Genomic DNA, 21,796 nt, shown 5'->3' with positions numbered 1-21,796 from the left:
CATTTTTTCTAAATAAAGTGAGATTCTGACAAGGTTTTTTTTGTGTCATGGTAAATGTATTGCTATTATATAAACATTTTTTTTCATTGTTTCAGTTAATTAAAGTGAGATTCTGACGACCAGTATTTTATTTTTGTGTTGAATAATTTTTAATCATGTTTTGGTTAGTGTATTGTTATAAATATTTTTTTTTCATTGATTCTAAATAAAGTGAGATTCTGACAACGTTTTTTGATGTGTTGAATAATTCGTAATCATGTTTTGGATAGTTAAGTGTATTGCTATAAATATTTTTTTTCGTTGTTTATGAATAAAGTTAGATTCTGACACACATGAGATCAAAGGAGCCAATTAAGCTGTTAAAAACAATTATCTTTCATGTTTTTTATTTAAAATCTTCAAAGTTTTACTCATACCAAGCTAAATACATGCCAACAATCATGATTTTTAAACACTCAACAATAACACCAAATTAGGCTGTGTATAAATACCAATTAGCAATAATCATACATAATTAACATTTAATAATCATCAAATCAATTTAAAACAATATTTCATTTAAAAATTCCCGAATTTTTATTTATAAAAATAAAAATATTTTGATATAAACATCTACAAAACATCTAAAAATTTATCAGGTTTTTGAATAAAAAAAAAGGGTGCGAACGTGTAGGGTGCGAACGGACCTAGGGGGCGAACGTGTGGGGTGCGAACGTGTAGGGAGTGAACGTGTATTGGGCGCGAACGGACCCGATACCCTTTTACCGAGGACCACCTCCGGGTGCGGGGTTTTCTCGCTGCGTTGAAGACCCATTGGTGACCTTCGGCTCAGGTTGTCTGCTCTTTGGTCGGGTTGTTGTCTCTTTGACATATTCCCCATTTCATTCTCAATTTTATCCTGACCAAAGCAACGTATGCTTTATTATTATGATTTGGTTATCTAACGATACATGTATATAAAATCATTTCCGCGTTTTTCTCTCAAAAATATGTTGATAATGATGCAATAGCATGATGCAAGAATTTCATCATACGGAATTTTTCGGGTGTTCTTCAGATTTATCTCCACTTGTTACAGAAAGAGAGTTCCGAATGCTGAACAACCGGTTTAGTATTAGCTGTTTTGACTTTTTACGTTCACCTATTACAAAAAATAATAGTCGAAGAACCAGTCCTCTTATGTCTTAACATTTCTGAAGAAGTGATTGGTCTCTGAAGTCACACCTTCCACATTGTTTATTCGAGGTCAAGGTCTTTTGTAAAGAAATGTCGATCATTGGAAAATTAAACTTTCAAGAACTGAATAATTTGAACTTATGTGTGAAGAGATTGGCTAAACATTGCTGTAAACGACAATTTAACAAACAGATTTCAAATTCCGTAAGTAATTCTTAATACTTTAGTTCAATTCTGTTCCATAATTTTAAAATTATTGTGATAATTTTGAAAACTAAATCAGCTGATTGTCCCAACTTGACCTTTCATAAACAGTCGCCAGTTTCTTGGGAAAATGAACGGCTCAATACAGGGAAAGGGATGAAAAGTGTGCTAAAGTAAAAATGAATGATGTTTGGTCCTGTTAAGGTGGCCAATATTCTATACTTATATACAAATACAGCACGGCTATACAAGTTTTGAAAAGCTAATTTAATGCAAGGGGAAGTAATAATATATAATTATAGTTTTCATCCAAATTTGGTTGTCCAAGACTTAAACAAGTGTGATAGTGGGAAAATGTACAAATTGCAGATGAATAGTTGATATATCAATATTTGTTTGTGATTTGATTGATGAAGGCAACATATACTTTGCACTAGACACAAGGATAATAATAATAATAAATTCTTTATTTAAAGAGGGTAAACACAGTTAGTTACAATTACTAATCTTCCCTAAGGCCCTCACAGGGGCATAGGGGTTACCTAGACTCACCAATAATTATAATTTTCAGTTTTGTATGTATTTTATCAAAGATAATCAGAATTATTCCCATATTTATTTTATATAATATAAAAATGAGAAGATGTGGTATGATTGCCAACAAGACAACTCTCCACAAGACACCAAATGACACGAAAGTAACAACTATAGGTCACCATATGACCTTCAACAATGAGCAAAGCCCATACCGCATAGTCAGCTATAAAAGGCCTCGAAATGACAAATGTAAAACAATTCAAACGAGAAAACTAACGGCCTAATTTATATACAGTATAATGAACAAAAAACAAATATGTTACACAGCAACAAACGACAACCACTGAATTACAGGCTCCTAACTTGAGACAGACACATACAGAATACAAGTATGTTTCTATTTGGTATACTTGGGCATGTCATTTAACATTGTCCCTTGGCAGTCGGGCCACCTTACAATATGTATCAACAACTCTGCATTAGACACGAGGATGACATGCCAGGTTTGTGCATATGCTCATAACATTTTAACCAAATTCTCTATCTTCATACATGTTACCATGGGCATCTATCTCCCATCTTGCCATGCAGCACTGTCCCATGGTGGCTTTCGCAGATATTAAAGTTACATATCCACAAAATTGTCAATTTATTAAAAGCACTGTTTCATGTTGGGGTGTGCCTGAAAAGGAGGTATTACATGTACACTTGCAAACATAGCAGGGTTTAAGAACATCCGTTGTTCAACCTGCTAGTCAAATGCGTTTTGTTAAAATAGACTTTTTCACTTTTTTTGGTCTTTTGGAAAATGTTGTTTGTGCTGTATTTAGACCCCTCTACCAAGAAATTTGTTTTGCATGCACACGTATAAAAATTGTGGTTTTTTATCCAACCCAATCATAGGTTTGAACATTGTTTTCAATTTAGACTTGTTTATATATATATATATATATATATATATATATATATATATATATATATATATATACTGTACATGTTAAGTCAGAAATTATTGTGAGGTATTTATTTATGCAAATGATGCGACTTGGTGATTATCCCATAGTAAGAACTCGCATTCCGATATCTGATACGTTTATCTGTATGCAAATTTTCCTAAAATCGCAATTATTAATCTCGCATTTCTGTCCATTCTTCAAAAATCGCAATAATAAATGCACGCAATAATTTCTGAACTTACAGTATATTTATATGTGTGTGTAGTTTATACATGTTCAAACTGCTTTTTCTTTTCTATGTATGTATACTTGATTATTGTTTTTTGTTGTTTAACTACATGTACTGTCTCAGTCTGATGTTGTAATGTGCTCTTTGTGAGCCCATTTAATGGAAATAAAACTTCTTTTTTTCTTCTTCTACTTCTATTGGTCCCAGATTATAGATACAATAAATGTAACCTATATATATGTAACACTCAGAAACGTGTTTATCCACCCAAATGTGTCTGATTCCCCCAAACGTGTCCATATGCGGTCACTGAAATGCAAAACATGTCTAGGGGCTAAGAGCGCCAAAACGTGTTCTGTTTATAAATGCCCAATCGTGTCCAATTTCAAAAAACGTGTCCAATCCCATTAACGTGTTCATATGTAGCCAAAAGGTATCTTTTTTAAAACATGTAAAAGGTAAGAAACCATTTCTGCAGGAAGCCAGTCATTCAATACCCTCTTACATTATTAAGATAGTAAGGCATCACTGGAGTATATCAGTACAAAAGAATTCACTTAGTAAACGATGAAATAAACTGTTCAACACTATTGAATTACAATGTGTATGTTTGCATCTAAACATGCATGAAATATTTGCCACAGGACATTTAGCAATCAACAGTCAATAGTTAATCATGTGTTGCAAATTAAGCTTGCAATAATTATACTTAATATAAACAACCGATGTTGAACAAACTTATGCTAATACATGACTACTTGATTAATAATAAAGCACTGGGAAAACTTGTAAGATAAAATGAATCAAATTTCTTAATTGTGAAATACCTCCATCTAAAATTTAAAACAGTGATAATCATATTGATAAAAAAATTTGATAAAAACGATGAAAGTAAAAATATCTTTCTATTGTGCCATTCTAATTCTTATCTGGTGTCTGTTTTTTGACAGCAGGAGTCAATAGGCATACATGGAGTGTACCATATCTTGGACATTTGTCTGTACGGATCACTTATTACAGCTTTCATCCAGATATCCTTGGATAGCGACTTCGATCTTTTGTTTTTAGAATCCAACTAAAACCCGACCTCTTTGACAATCATGTTCCCCATCTGAGGACATATTAACGCTAAAAGTTTTGTGACATTCTGGCGTTTTAAACTGGACACGTTTTGGGCGAATAACAATTATCGGACATGTTTGTGTGATTTGTGATTTTAAAGACAGGTTTGGGGGAATCGGATATGTTTGGGGGATGGACACGTTTGGGAGTGTTACATATATATATACATCAATCACAAGTAAAATAAAAACATAAAATGCTTGATTTATTCTCATGTTGTAAAAATCAGACTAGAAATAAATTAGGAAAACAAATATTTTGTATACATGTACATGAATACAGTCATGTAAAACTTAAACCAGAAAAATTTGTTTTGTGAGCTTCACTTTTGCATGCAACTGTACCTTCATCAACAATACATGCAGCTCATTGTTGAAGATTGTACGATGACCTATAGCTGTTAACTTCTATGTCATTTGTTGTTTCATTGGCAATTATACCACACCTTCTTACAAAATGTATTTTTATATTCATTGGCAAGCAAATGGTTTGTCTCTGTGTACATTTGCCGCTATTGATAAGTGAAATGTAAAACAGAATTGTCCAGTTTCAATAGAAACTTTTAATAGAAACAACTTGGCACAAGAATATACCAAACTCATTACACATAAGCAAAAATTTAGATAAAAATGGTATAGAGTTGTTGGTTACATGTAAAATGTGTTAGTGGTTCACACATTACTTTAATACATGTACATATAATTATAGTGGATTAAGGATTTCCAGCTATTCCTGGTAATTTCATCCTCCAGACCCACTATATAATGTCCAATAATGTGGAATAAACTGGATGTTTCAGGGAATCTTTGTAAACTGATACAATAGGCAATGGCCAGATGGCCAGCCATTACATCTTGGGGTAGATGGTATGACATTCACAAAACACCACAACAGTATTTTGCCACTATCATTATATATCAGTACATGTACAGTAGCAAATCCTAAATCCAAATCCAATATTACATAATGTTGCACATTAACCTGCTGTAAAGCTGAACACAAAATATTCCACCTTTCAAGTCTTTGAAAATAAATTCACATGCTGTTCCTTTAAGAATGCAAAGCTTGCTTCCAACTCAATGTCAAGGTCAATTAAAATTGTGCTCCCAGTTTGTCATATGGTTCATTGGTTGGTACAGTATGAAATTGAGAAACCTATAAGAATGTATCTGACAAGTTTTAATTGACCTTGACATTGAGTTGGAAGCAAGCTTTGCATTCTTAAAGGAACAGCAAGATTCTTATGTGATTGAAGTAAATGTTTGACTTAAAATTATCATCTCTTCTCATTTTGTTTTTGTATGGAAGATGATGTATTTTTAAAATTAAAACATATATAAGGAAAGAATATTGATTTATTGTATAAGACCTCTCCCCCTCTTGTTCCTGTATCAGTCTGTTATACGAGATTTTCAAATCAGTCCACGTCTCATCATAAACTACTGAATATATTTCAGTTTTATTTACACAAAATATATATTACTTTTCTTTCTGCAGCAGAATTGAGTATTAGATATTTGGTTTTAAAGTAAAGTTGGTGTAGAAGTCTAAATGGTGATTTTTTTCTGTCTATTGATATAGCTGCATTTCTTTTCACATCTACATGTAAGTTTACAAAACTTACTTTTGTTGTCCTGAACATGCATGAAATATTTGCCACTGGATGTTTAGCAACCAACATTCAATCCATCCTTCTCATGACATGTTTTTTTATTTAGTTCATGAACATGATGAAGTTGAGCAAATCTCAGCATACTATATTTATCAGAGCTTATAAAATTAGAATAAGTCTTTGACTATTATATTGTTAAGTATACCAGTTTTTAAAATCTTACAGTTGTCTGAAAAATTCATTGAAATAACATAAAAATCCCAGTTTGAACTTCTTTCTTTCTCATAAACAAGCAAACTAACTTATGTTTTATTTTATGATTTTGCAATCATCTCATTTTGAACTTTTATGATTTTGCAATCATCTCATTTTTAACAATCTACAAATATTTCAAAATAAAAAAAAAAACCAGTAGAATTGGAAAATTTATAAAATCCCCTTAAAGTAAGATAGTTGTTAGCTAAAATGTCTGTACATGAAAATACTATGGTAGGCCGGCTATAAATGAGCCCTAGGCTTTACAAAATCTATGTTAGTTGATAATGCTAACTATGTTTCTTTTTGATAGAGACCAAATGTTCTGATTGTTTGTACAACTGTCTCGAAAAAAACAACTTTGTTTTATGCATTGTTGCTTTTTAGGCCTAATTACTTTGCTCTTGAGATTTTTTATGCCCCACGCCGTAGCAGAGGGGGCGTTAAGTTTTACCCTTGTCCGTCTGTACGTCCGTACATACGTACCAAAGTTGTTTTCTGTTCTCTAACTTTAGTTTTCCTCAACCACATGGTATGAAACTTATACACAATGCTTATTACCACAAAATACAGATCAAGTTTGAATTTTGGTGTAGTCACTTTAACCGGTCTAGAGTTATGTCCTTTTACAATTGGACAAATTGCTAAATTTTCGTTTCTGTTCTCTAACTTTAGTTTTCCTCAACCACATGGTATGAAACTTATACACAATGGTTATTACCACAGAATACAGATCAATTTTGAAATTTGGTGGCGTCACTTTAACCGTTCTAGAGTTATGCCCCTTTGCAATTGGACAAATTGCTAAATTTTTCGTTTCCGTTCTCTAACTTTAGTTTGCCTCAACCAAATGGTATGTTTAATGCATTGTTGCTTTTTAGGCCTTATTACTTTGCTCTTGAGATTTTTTTTATGCCCCCGCCATAGCAGAGGGGGCATTAAGTTTTACCCTTGTCCGTCTGTACGTCCGTACATACATACCAAAGTTGTTTTCTGTTCTCTAACTTTAGTTTTCCTCAACCAATTGGTATGAAACTTATACACAATGCTTATTACCACAAAATACAGATCAAGTTTGAATTTTGGTGGCGTCACTTTAACCCTTCTAGAGTTATGCCCTTTTACAATTGGACAAATTGCTAAATTTTTCGTTTCTGTTCTTTAACTTTAGTTTATCTCAACCAAATGGTATGAAACTTATACACAATGGTTATTACCACAAAAATACAGATCCATTTTGAATTTTGGTGGCGTCACTTTAACCGTTCTAGAGTTATGCCCCTTTGCAATTGGACAAATTGCTAAATTTTTCGTTTCCGTTCTCTAACTTTAGTTTGCCTCAACCAAATGCTATGAAACTTATACACAATGCTTATTACCACAAAATACAGATCAAGTTTGAATTTTGGGGGTGTCACTGTTATTGTTCTAGAGTAATGCCCCTTTACAAATGGAAAATTTGCTGAATATTTTGTTTCTGTTCTCTTACTTTAGTTTGCCTCAACCAAATGCTATGAAACTTATACAAAATGCTTATTACAACAAATTACAGATCAAGTTTGAATTTTGGTGGTGTCGCTTTAACCGGTCTAGAGTTATGCCCCTTTACAAATGGAAAAATTGCTGAATTTTTCGTTTCCGTTCTCTAACTTAATGAGGGGCCTGATGGGGGGGGGGGGGGTCTCATCACGATTCATGAGTTGATTTTTTTGTCAATCACAATTCACAGAAAATAAATTTCCATGATCACGGATCACGAAAATATTAAAAAAAAAATTTGTAGAAAAACGGATCACGATAGCAAAAATGCGCCAATCACGAAGAACGAAAATAATCCATCAGGCCCCTCCTTAATGTCTCAACCAAATGTTATGGGACTTATACACAATTGTTATAACCACAAAAATCAAATCAAGTACAAATTTGGATAGCTTCACTTATACCGTTCTTCAGTTATGTCCCTTTATACGTTATATGATATGCAAGCGGGGGCATCATCTGTGTCCCATGGACACATTCCCCATTTTTTTAGAAGAATTAGATCCATTAAAAGTTAATTTAAACCTAAATCAGGTGCATGATTATAAGTTTGAAAAAGTTTTGATGAAATACCAGGAATGCAATGTTCTATTAGCTATAGACAAAAGGGAAGTTTCTAGTACAATATTTGTGTCATCTTTTTGGGGTAAAAATGCTTAAGTATTTTTTTGATTATTTCTATATACTGATATCTATAGTTGCTGCATTATTACTCATATTCCTGTGGACTAACAATATATGTGTTGTGAAAGAAGTAACATTTATTTATTAAAAATCTGAACAATGAATTTACTAGTAAAAGTTACCTTGATTTTAACCTTGTATTGAGTCAATGCAGTCACCTTGATAAGTTATATATTGTACAAGTAAGTTTTACTGTACAAATATTTTAATATAAATGATCTTTTTTTATGTACATGTATTTGTATTTTATTATGTTTAATTATGTTTTAGACACTTCGTGGTAAGTTTGGTTTCCTCTTTGACATTGATGGTGTCATTGTAAGAGGAAAACGTCTACTTCCATCAGCTAGAGCTGCTTTTGAAATGCTGATAGATCGACATGGACATTTTCAAGTTCCTACACTTTTTGTTACAAATGCTGGCAATAGCTTACGGCAACAAAAAGCTGAACAGCTATCAGAATGGTTAAAAATAAAGGTATTAATTTGTAGTCAAATATTTCTATGAAACTTTTGTTTTGAGGGTAAAAAGCTTTTTTTCCACAAGGCTTTGGATTTACAAGCTGCATTTATTGCTCTTACTTTTGCTGTTTTTTATTGATCTTATTGTTATAAGTTAAACTTGGTATATACCCAATGCAACACAGTTGCTGTAGCTGTAATGTTTTTACCTCTAGATTTCAATCTGTTAGTCATTACCTGGATATCACCTTCATTTCTTGACTGGTAACCTTCAATTTAAGATAAAGGTTTACTTTTATTAAACCTAGGAAGACTTAGATTTAAGAATAAGAATTACAAATATATATTTATACTTTATATTCATATAAATAAGTGCCTATAAATAGCAACACATAACATACAAATCTATTTGAGTGTGTATTAATCAGTACAAAGATTAATACAATTACACAAATAAAATATAAATTGCTTATCAATGTAATTTAAATGCACTATTTAGTATATAATTATTAAATTGTTAAAATATTTACAATGCAATAAAAAAAAAATAACCACAGTATTTCACTAGACAAAATAGCTTCATCGGGCGTGCAACTATCCAGGTGAAATTGGATGCAGATAAGAAACTTTTGCAGCTCTCTTTTTATGCCTCCGCTGTAGCGGAGGGGGCATTAAATTTTACCCTTGTCCGTCTGTACGTCCGTCCATACGTCCCGAAATTGGTTTCCGTTCTCTAACTTTAGTTTGCCTCAACCAAATGTTATGAAACTTATACACACTGCTAATAACCACAAAACACAGATCAAGTTTGAATTTTGGTGGCGTCACTTGTACTGTTTTAGAGTTGTGCCCCTTTACAAATGGAAAAATTGCTGAATTTTTCCTTTCCGTTCTCTAACTTAAGTTTGCCTCAACCAAATGTTATGAAAATTATACCTAAATACTTATTACCACAAAACACAGATCATGTTTGAATTTTGGTGGCGTCACTTTTACCATACTAGAGTTATACCCCTTTACAAATGGAAAAATTGATGAATTTTTCGTTTCTGTTCTCTAACTTAAGTTTGCCTCAACCAAATGTTATGAAACTTATACACAATGCTTATTACCACAAAACACAGATCAAGAGTGAATTTTGGTTGCGTCACTTTTGCCATTCTAAAGCTATGCCCCTTTACAAATGGAAAAATTGCTGAATTTTTCGTTTCTGTTCCCTAACAGTTAAGTTTGCCTCAACCAAATGTTATGACACTTATACACAATGCTAATTACCACAAAATACAGATCAAATTTGAATTTTGGTGGCGTCACTTTTACCATTCTAGACTTATGCCCCTTTACAAAAGTATAATTCAACAATGTATACTGTTTGTATTATGAACTATGTTTTAATTAATATTGTGTATAATATGCTCCTGTTACGCAGTCTTCTGCGGCTGAGTTTTCTTTAATAAACTATGAAACAAATGGAAAAATTGCTGAATTTTTTGTTTTCGTTTTCTAACTTAAGTTTGCATCAACCAAATGTTATGAAACTTATTAGCAATGCTTATTACCTCAAAACTCAGATCAAGTACGAATTTGGGTAGTGTCACTTTTACCATTCTGGAGTTATGTCCCTTTATAACGTTGTATGCAAGCAGGGGCATCATCTGTGTCTCATGGACACAATCCCCATTTATTTATATATATATACATAAAGATATGCCCCAAGGGTTGGTCAAGGGCCGACAGACTTGCTCTGGAAAGTTTTTGGATAAGGAAGTTACGGACAGTTTCCCCAGAAGGCATTAATGAAAAAACATAGAATGAGTCCCTACTGTCACTTGTTTCCAGTAACTCAGGCTTCAGTACAGGACTCTTACAGTTTTAAGGAATTTATTCCTCCTCCCAAACATCAGTTTTGAAAAAATTTACCAACATATTGATTTGTCAGGACTCTTACAGTTTTAAGGAATTTATTCCTCCTCCCAAACATCAGTATTGAAAAAATTTACCAGCGTATTGATTCGTGATAATTTGTATAATGATCAAGATTACTATTACAGTGTGACCACCACATGTCAAGATAAGAACCATTTGACATCTTACTGATGAAAGATATTAGTTATCTGAAATATTTAACATATGTTCATGATTTTATTTTTTTTTTTGGTGATGTTGTACCCTTTTAGACTTGCTTATTATATACATATAGATATATATATATATATCTGTTTATAAAAATATTGGTCAATCTGTTAATTTTAAGCATGAAAATAAACAATTGAAAAAAAAAATGGTCTAATGTAAGAATGGCTTCTTTATCCAGAAAGTTAAATCTTTCTTTGCTTTTGTCTGAACAACTTTTGATTTCAAAATTTGTCTATCCATAATGAAAAAGTACAAGAATCTGCAGTGGACTCACATGAATTAGGATTAGAATATAAGCTTATCATTTACCAGTAGAGTTAGAGTTATTCAAATATACCATGAAATGAGTAAATATCTACAAACATTGAAACTGAAATGAGACTGATGATTAAAATAATTTTTCATTGAAATGTTCTATTTTTCAGAATTTAAAAAAAAAACTAGATTGAATATTATATCATACATAACAAAGTGGCAGAATTTCTTTCTCCAATGATTTAATAAAAAAAACTTGATTGTATTCTGTATAGATTTTGCATAATATCCCATTCAACAATTCAATCAATGTGTAGTTAAGAAAATAATAATTTTCCCTCCATATTATTATGATATAATAGTACATATTCATTAGTTATTGTTATTTTAGGTTGACGCTGACCAGGTTGTGATGTCTCACAGTCCTCTGAAAATGTTTCGACAGTTCCATGACAAACAAGTGTTAGTCACAGGACAAGGGCCAGTTGTAGATATTGCTAAAGGCCTAGGATTTAAAAATGTGATAACAGTAGACGAGATACGACATATTTTTACCAGTCTTGATATGGTTGATCATAAACGTCGCAAATCTGCCGTAAGTAACTACATTATTACAAAGACATTAAACCACAAGACTTACATATTCACAAATGTATTTAAATGTAGACTACATTTTACAATTCATCACATATTAGGATATCCGTATCAGTTATAGTTGGTGCCTTATAAACAGGATATGATGGTACTTTTTTTGCATCACATCTCACGTCATGATATTAGAGATAGGATACTCTAAATATTTATCTGGAATAAAAACTAAAATTCACTAAATTCATGACATATGAATTTACAATCACAACATTATCAGTATGACAAGATTACACACCTGTAATGGTGGTTATAAACTCTGTAAGTTACATACTGTTTTACTGAAAAAATTAACATCCCAATCAGACAACTCAACCCATTGTCTGTGTAATCTTTTGGTAATTTAGAATGCAACTAAATTCATAGTGAATTATATACAGTTATTAACTGGATTGGAGGTTTCAAGCCATTCCTTAAACTTGAGGGTGTTCAGGTGAGGACAAAATATTGGTGATAGGATCAAAGTAAAGTCACCTACTAATACAGACTAGGTGCTTTGTTATACAACTTCCAAAATTAACCAATCATTATTACTGTGGCTTCATTATTATTCATTGGATACCAATTTTTATGGATTTTGTGGGTACATGGAAATTACAAATTTAAATGTTCAACAAATTACAAGTTTTCCTCAATCCACAAAAATTGGTAGCCACAAAAATAAATGAATCCACAGTACGCTAAGCTTTTTTAGACTTCTGTTAACATTCATTGAATTATATATTGTACTTGATCTCATATGTTTAATACATGTACATAAAAAAAAAATTTTGCATCAAGAGTCAGGCTAGTATGGATAGGAGGCTATCAAAGAGCTTCCACAGTCAAAGAATTCATTAAAGTACAAAAACAGGTTTAACTAAAGACTACAACTTACAAGGTTCCTGACTTGGACAAACACATTTATTGATGAGATAAATTGTATGCAATGCCAAAGCTTTACAGTATGACTATACCTCATGTCCACAACAGCTGTTAAATAAAGAAAACATGAAATGTCATAAAATGTTTGTCTCTGCATTAGGCATTATTTTTATTTTAATTTGTACATTTGTAAGGTTATTTAGTGATTTTTATTTTTATTTGTTCATATGAATTTTGTAAGGTTAATTATCTTAATGATTTTTTGTGTCCTTTTTTCCAGCCTTGTGGATTTCAAGATTACTTTCCAAGAATAGAGGGTAGGTTTTTAAAGAAAAAGGAAATACTTTTGACATTTAGAACGAATGTTCTCTTGTTTAGGTTTGTCCATTATATGTTAAAGTGGCAATAGCATACATTTTTGTTATGCCCCCACCGCTACATTAAGGATTAATTACCCTTGTCTGTACGTCCTGAAATTGGTTTCCGTTCTCTAACTTTAGTTTTCTTCAACCAAATGTTATAAAACTTATACACAATGCTTATTACCACGAAATTCAGATCAAGGTCTAATTTGAGTGGCGTCACTTTTACCGTTCTGGAGCTATGTCCCTTTATTAAGATGTATATGCAAGGGGGGGCATCATCTATGTCCCATTGACACATTCTCTATTTATTTGTATTTTCTTTCTTAGTTCTAATGAAGCCATAAATAAGAAGCTTACAAATGTTTTAAAACCAATAATATTTATGTCCATGTTTGCAAAATACCCAAATTTCACTGAAATTAGCTATAGATGCCTCATAGATTCTTATCAGAACGTCTGAAACTTTCAAAGACAGAACATGAAAGGAAAGACATCAATAAAACAATTTATCACCATTTGGTGTCGTGAATTTCTTTGAATTGACCTTAAATACTGAGGCAAACAATAATGCATAATAACAGTTAGTTTATGTTGTTATGAAGGAATCTGTCAATAGAGTTTAGTATACCATAGTTCTTGTAGTTAAGGGCATACGATACAGTAGCAAGGGCAGATAATAATGCAGCAAAATTTAGCACGTTGTTAATGATAAGCATCCAAAGTTTGCTGAAAAATGAATAACGCTATCATGTCAGTTACCTGGATTTGAAAGTACTTGCAAAGAAAAACAAAATTACTGTATATTTAAGCACATGAAATGTACCACAGGGCATACAATTCGAGACAAGTGAAGACTGTTTACTTTTCTATCATCAATAAATTAGTATATGACAGTAATTCATATAGCGTTTTGATGTACGAAGAGATTTACTGCACGACCCCTATTTTTAGCTCACCTGGGGTGAAGGGCCAGTGTGAGCTTTAGCCAATAATTGTCATTCGTCATCTGTAGTTGTTGCTGTCTGTTAACTTTTACAAAGATCATCTCCTCTGAAACTACTGGTCTAAATTTAACCAAACTTGGCCACAATCATCAATGGGATATTTAGTTGTATAAATGTGTCCTATGACCCTGTCTGCCAACAAACACGGCCACAGGGTTAAAAATTGAACATAGGGGTAAAATGTAATTTTTGTCTAATATCTTAAAAACCCCTTGTTTCACTTTCAATGTTGACATTCTTTTCCTTTTAATAGCTGAATACATGCATAGCCTAGCTATGTCCAGCTAAGGGGTTAAATTGAAGGTCACATGAAAACAGCAATGTTTCTTAGCTTATTTTGACAAAATTGAACCAAATTGGCTGCTAAAAGCGAATTATTATTTCTTTATTTCACTTTCATTAATGATTGAATAATGATTACTCATGATTTTGCAAAAAGCGGCGTGAAAATATCTCTATCCGTTTAATTGTTGTGTTATTTTTCAGAAAAGTATTGAAAAATGAAATTTTTGTGTTTTTACATAAAACAAGCATATTTAATTGAAATATCTCGAAAAGTTAGTCATGGAGATATATTTTTCTATGCATATTTTGATAGTGCATATCAAAGTTGACTTTGTGTCAAAATCTTAATAAAAAAATCAAAGAGGGATCTTTTTCTGTATGGTATGCACATTATTGAAGGAATAAATTTCTCATGGTCACATTCTATAAGAAAATACTTTCTCTTCTATTCATCCAGTGAGCACATTTTATATATAAGATTATTTTATGTTAAAACTTCTGTTTTGTTATAATTATATCCATATTTTATTTTGCAGCTGTGATATTATTTGGAGAACCAGTCAGATGGGAGACACATTTACAACTTGTAGTTGACATTTTGTTAGCTAATGGAAAACCAAACGAAGCACTAAGTGAAATCCCTTATCCACATCTTCCAGTTCTAGCCTGTAATATGGATCTATTATGGATGGCAGAAGCATGCATGCCTAGGTAACTACTCATTTTTCTATTTGTTAGCTTGGGTTATAATTCACTCATTGTGAATGATACATGTAGGACCAATGTGAGATTCCAATGTTAATAAATGTTCATCTGTTACAGGTGATATACAAAGGTAAGATTCCCTTGCTTTGATCTTGTATCATGTGACATAAACATATCTGTCATGTATGCATGTGAATGCGATATTGTTCTGCATAACTGCAGCGTATTGTTTGGTATGTTTTTGATCTTTACATATATGGGGAAACTGAAGATAAGTCTTTGATATTAGAACTGAGTTTGCTGAATGATTTAGGTTCAATGAATTAAACAAAAATCTATCAGATTGGAATTTGGAACTGAAGTTACAAAATAGGTATAAAATTTAAATAGGATATTGCCTTCTACTGTCTAATGGAAATATTACATTTAAATGACACATAAATAAAATGTGATGTCCATCACTCTGGTTTAATTCTTTTATATATAATATAACAGGGTACATACAGGTCAGTATAAGTAAACACACAGCAGAAGTATTACTGTTATACTTAAAACTTCACCTGTTTGGTATGCAATTTATTTTTTTACACTCTTAAGTAAATAGAAATATTTTTTGAAATACTTTAAATAGATAATAAAGTTCAGAGTAAAGTCAGTGTACCTGTTGCATATATCAGATTGAAACTTTAAAATAACAGTTACTTTTAGAAAACAGTTTTATATGTCATTATGGTTTATTTTCAGATTTGGACATGGATGTTTTCTTGTATGTTTAGAACAACTCTACCAAGTAAGTGTGGCAAATACAGCAGCTAATGGAATTTGATATTTCTACATCTAGTCATATTTTTTTCCCTCCATCAACCACTTCATTTATAAATCTTATACTGGAGTGAAATATCCAGGCTAATCATGCAAATTTCATTGGTAACCTTGACAGGGTTTATGAGCCCATATACCCTGCAAATAAAAACAAAGAACAGAAGCGTTTTAATATTAATAGGCATTCCAGTATAATATAATTTTTTTTCAGATTTTACAGGGGATATGGAATCATACTCTCTGTCAGTGCACTATATCCCTGAGACGTTGTATATAAAAAACACCGACAGAAAATATGAGCCCAATCCTGTGAAGATTCTGAATATCATATAATATTATTAATTGAATATTTTTAAGGATTTGTGATTCGTTTAAACTTGATAATATGTACATTTGTATTTACTCAGTTTGCACACCAATACTGTTGTGTTTAGCTTTTTGTAGGTCAAAAACAGCATATTGCACAGGGCATACAGCATGCTACTAAAATACATTCTAGAAATCCCCAATTTTACATTGTTCATGCAATAGTTGTTGATTAATAATATAACAATTGTAGCCTTTGGTTGAGGTCAATATGATGTTATATAGACCTAGAGAAGCATATCATTGTAACCTCGTATCGACCTCATACAAAGGCTATAATTGTATATTATATCCCTTCATCTAGACATTGAGTAAGGAGCATCATCATGGTTTCTTGTACATTATGTAACTCATTTTCTTATACATTTTTTCTAATACCAAATACATCCATTTAATTATACCATTAAGGCTAGCAACACTGTGCAACCCATTTCTAGACTCATTGCACAAGTATTGCCTTTATATCAGTTGAATATAAATATATTTTCACATAATATAATTAATGTTGGGAATCAGGTTTAGACACAATATTGGTTTTGTTCCATAAAACGCAGAAGCAGTAGGATATTTATAATACTTTTTCTTTGTGAGAAGCTTAACATTTTTATGAAAGTCTTACTACCGGTATATATATATAGCTAATGATTTTGTCATAAAAGATGAAAGTTTGAAATGAATTTCATTTTTGAACAAAGACTTAAATACCTTCTACAAGATGTAACCCAATTTTCTTTAATTGTATTCTTTCTGTTTTAGAAACTTTCAGGCAGAGAACTTAAATACACAGCATTAATAGGTAAACCAAGTGAAATTACATACCATCATGCAGACCATCTCCTGTATCAGCAAGCCAAACAACTAGGAATGGAAAATGTAGATAATATATATTGTATAGGGTATGTAATACTAATATTGACAAATTACCATCTTTCAGTCTTTGGCTCTTCTATTTCACATCTTTTAAAGTATATGTAGGGTATGTAATACTGTAAATAATGAGTAAATTATTGTCATCTTTTTGTCTTTTGGGTTTTCTTTTTCACATTTTGTCCTGTTAGTCACAGAATGAGAGACATAGTGAGGCTAATCAAGTGTCAGTGTCTGTGACAGCATAAACTATTTGCATAAAGCTTTATATTTCAGAAGGTTACGACCTGGGTACTTAAACATCTTTTAAATAGATGCCTTACAGTGGCGGATCCAGAAATTTTCATAAGTGGGGGCCCACTGACTGCCTAAGAGGGGGCCCGCTCCAGTCATGCTTCAGTGATTCCCTATATAATCAACCAAATTTTTCCCAAAAAAAAGGTGGGGGGGGCCTCCTTCATCAACTGTGTCAACATTCAGGTTCAGTCGGTGGTTAAGTTTTTGTAGACATCAGTAACTTCATCAAAATTTTATGAAATTTGTATAGAAGCTTTTTTATGACCAAAAGACAGTATTATGAGCAAAATTTTGAAAAAATTTCCAATTTTCCATATTTTACTGATAAATGGACAGTTTTTTTTTATAGTTAACATTTAGATAAATACATACAATGTATTATAGACCATTGATAAATGGTTAACTGTTACCATGCATCATAACCCTGTAAACTCATTTGTGCTGAAAGGGAGAGAGTATGTGTGTACATATGTGTACATGTCCTTTAGTTGGTTCCATAAATAGTTTCATCACATTTTTCTCATGGACTAAAAATAAGAGCTTTCTGAAACTTGATATCCAGCTCCATGTGTTGAGTTTTCTCATCAATTGTTCATCAACTTCCTGTTTACTGAACACTAATATATTCGTACAAATAATGGCCATATATGAAATTTTGGTGACATTTTTCTCAGGAACTACAGCTTCCTGAAATTTGGTACCACGCTTCATATGATCAAATTATACTGTGTGATATTTTTTCAGATATTGTAGATCCAGGATTTCGAAAAAAGGGGGAGGGTGGTCCCATGTAGAAAATTAATTATGAAAAAAAACTGAAGCTCTTTGTTGTTTTCCTATGTGTCTATTCATAAGATATTTGATTTATATTGTAGAGATAATCCAGAAACAGATATATATGGTGCCAATTTATATAACAGATATTTACAAAATCGTGCCTTTCAACTGAGAAGCAAAAGGAAAAAGAGAGTTATAGCAGGAAATTCCTCATCTCTTGATGTGGACTCTGATGATGATGAACTTATTAGTTCTGTTGTTAATACTATAGAGGATGAAGAATTAGAGAGTAATTATGCTTTGAACTGTCACTCAATTTTAGTATGCACCGGAGTATATTGTTCATCTCGTGACTATGTGACTTATGACAACAAAAAACCGTCCAACCATAATCATAGAGACTTTGTTCTAGACCCTCATCTCAAACAACCAAATTATGTTGTGCAAAATGTACATGAAGCAGTTCAATTAGTCTTTCAAAAAGAACAATGATATTAAAGATTTTAGTGGATTGGTTTTTAAGGATAAGAATCTTGTTAATGTATACACTTCCTTTTATTGTTTTTATTGTCATTATTATTTATTATTTTTTAAATGGTCATCTTTAGATTGTTGTTATTATTATTTCTTTGAGAAAATTGTTTTATCATTATCCCAGAGATGTGCGTAATTGCATGGAACACCCTCATGACTCTTATCATACATTTCATTGATAAACAAAACATGATCGCAATAATAGTGTTAGTTCGATTATGCATAATTCTGATAGTTTTAAGATTGTTACAAAGAACCCTTTTAAAAATAATATTGTTCATAGAATTTAGAAAGATAGTTATTCCATTATGTTGCAATTATTTCCTGAAGTTTCAGAACTGTAACATTTTATAAGATTACAATATGGAAAAGTACATAAATTACTGAATTTCTAGAATTTTTTGCTTACTTGTGGAGTAAATATACTATATTGCATATACACTATTGGTTTTACCAGAATTGAACAACATTGAATTCTGTAGCTGACCAACAGTAGAAATAACAGTATAAGTAACTAAACTGACTATACAGTATGGGTTTTGCTCATTGTTGAAGGCCGTACAGTGACTACAGTTGCTTAAATTTGCTACATTTGGACTCTGTTGGCTTTTTGTGTCATTGGCAATCATACAACATCTCCTTATTTTATAATGAATTCCTATTATGTTGGAACTATTTGGAAAATTTTATCTGTGCATTCACAATAAAAAAATAATGGTATTTTGAAAACAAATCCATTGTTCAAGAATGTTTAAAATTCCAGCATTTTGGTTTCAGTAGTTTTGAATTACATTTATACTACATTTATAGTTAACCAATTCTAAAATTATAGCATCTGAAAAAAATGACCTAGTCAAAAGAACAAGGACAGAAAATTCCTAAAACTTGGGACTGACTTTTATTTCTTTTTCCAACTTGAATCCAGAATTGCAGCCAGTAGGGCTAGCTTATCGTGATTAAAAATAAAATCAGAACTACTGTATATTAAATATTATGTGTAAATTTGTCAAATCTAACATTTTTATGATATTGCAATATAACTTTCTCATGACTATATTAGTTTCCATTCAGTTTCATTTGAGTGCTTTTCCATTTTACTGAACTACCTTGGTGGTCTCGTGGTAGCATGCTTGCTAGCCTTAATTGAGGGAGTATATCCTGCTTGGTAAAACCATAGACTTAAAAATTGGTATTTGCTGCTTCTCAACTAAGCATACAGCATTTAGGGATTAGAGCAAAGACTGGTCAACTAGGAGTCAAACCTGAGCTTGTCATTGAATACATATATTAATATGTAGGGAAAACCATCACTCTTTCAACAAATTTATTCAACTAAAAAAATAGGTCAGGACTGCTGTCAGAGCTTGGAAATGATGTCAAGGTCATTACTTATTGATGTAGTGTATAAAATACTGTGCTGTCTGAGCTTGGAAATGATGTCAAGGTCATTACTTATTGATATAGTGTATTTATAAAAATCAACAAACAAAATTATCATAAATCACTGACCTTTGAAAGTAATCTACGATGTTGTTGTCTTTGTGTAGCATTATTTTCCTGAGGTTTAAGACAACCGTAGCATACCTCTGGGTATCCATCCTGATTACTCTTTACCAGCCTGTACAGTTAGAAGGTGTTGGTTCACTCGATGCAACCTTTGAAAATAAGGTCAAGATCAGGTGACCTTATGAGATTAACATGTGTACCTGAATTTAATATATAAGATTCTCTGGACGAAGTACATTTAATCTATAAATGCGTAATGTAATTAAGAAACTAACCAAACCTTAAATATTTTTAAATCCATGAATTCAGATTTGTTCAGCTGACAATAAGAACCAAAGCTGAGTGTACTTATATAAAAATAAAATTGGGTAACTAATGGTAGACTTGACAAACAAGATTTACATAGCTCCAACAGCAAGGGAATTCCTCTTAGTTTAGGGCAAAGTAATGTTAATTTTTTTTTTATGAACATTTAGCATTCGCCATAATATTTTTGCTTTACAAAACTGGTTTAATTATCCCAGGAGTTTGAGCCTTTGAAGGTAATGTCTTTAATATAAATAGTTTATCACTAGAACCAGTGGCAGTAGATAATAGCAAAACTGAAAAATAGTCATGGACACCAGGCCTGGACTAATGAACATACAATGATTCATCAGAGCAAAACATCTTATACACCAACTTTTAGTACCAGTAATTGGAACACACACTCGTGGAAACATACATTTGATTTTGTAAGTCACATGATAACTATCGTGTGTTACTGTACTGTTTGCCAATACCTAATAGAATTGAGAATGGAAATGTGGAATGTGTCAGAGACAAACAACCTGACCAAAGAGCAGAAAACAGCCCATAGCCACCAATGGGTCTTCCACACAGCGAGAAAATCTCAAACCCAGAGGACGGCATCATCTGGCCCCTAAATAATATTGTATACTAGTTTAGTGAAATGGCCGCCACACTTTACTCCTAAAAATAAAATATAAATGAACCAAAATAAAAAACAAGACTAAAAAAATTTACATACAAAACCTGTTTTACCTCTTGAAATGAATCTTTCTTTACAAATAGATAGCTAAATAACATAAAAAGTAATTGTTACCTTCATTCTCACACTTTAATTACCACTGATAATGAGGCCAAAGCAATGACACAAGTGAGAAAGACATATTCCGTTTTAAACAAATTCACATACCAAATACTGTTGATCAATCATGCAGTTCCTTATTTACTCAGAAACAGACCTTATCCTGAATTGTTAAATTAAGGTCAAGGTCATATGTCAGATGCACACATACTCTTTCCATATGAAATTTGTCACACAGACCTTTACTCTTTTCAATCAATGTACAGAATAAATATTGTTGAGCTATCATGTATAGGTACTGAGGAACAGACCTCATCCTGAAAACTTAACCCGACCACTCCAGTGTGAAATTTTGGTCAAAGCAATATAACATATTTCAGGACCAACAGTCAAACCTGCTATAAAGGTCACCTCTATAAAGCAAAATCTTGTCTTTTCGGGTCACCTTCTTCTACACCTATACATTTTGAGCCTTGATTTGACTAAACTACTTTCATATA

General features: G+C 31.9%; 2 protein-coding genes across 2 annotated transcripts in view; one reads left to right on the top strand and one right to left on the bottom strand.

Moving 5' to 3' along the window:
* Positions 1 to 21,796, bottom strand: part of LOC127711284 (zinc finger protein 277-like) — a 295,784-nt gene that overhangs the window by 213,916 nt on the left and 60,072 nt on the right. The gene's annotated exons all lie outside the window — the stretch shown is intronic.
* On the top strand, positions 1,192 to 18,773 carry LOC127711335 (haloacid dehalogenase-like hydrolase domain-containing 5). The gene is made up of 8 exons (XM_052217357.1): positions 1,192 to 1,380; positions 8,585 to 8,791; positions 11,558 to 11,761; positions 12,959 to 12,995; positions 14,869 to 15,043; positions 15,782 to 15,827; positions 16,982 to 17,121; positions 18,265 to 18,773. The coding sequence occupies exons 1-8, from the start codon at positions 1,267 to 1,269 to the stop codon at positions 18,656 to 18,658; spliced, it is 1,317 nt and encodes a 438-aa protein (XP_052073317.1). The 5' UTR covers positions 1,192 to 1,266; the 3' UTR covers positions 18,659 to 18,773.

Source organism: Mytilus californianus, unplaced genomic scaffold (assembly GCF_021869535.1).
Source record: "Mytilus californianus isolate M0D057914Y unplaced genomic scaffold, xbMytCali1.0.p SCAF_1, whole genome shotgun sequence".
Classification (NCBI taxonomy): domain Eukaryota; kingdom Metazoa; phylum Mollusca; class Bivalvia; order Mytilida; family Mytilidae; genus Mytilus; species Mytilus californianus.
Note: the sequence above shows the minus strand (reverse complement) of the source record. Positions and strands in the feature narration are given on the sequence as shown.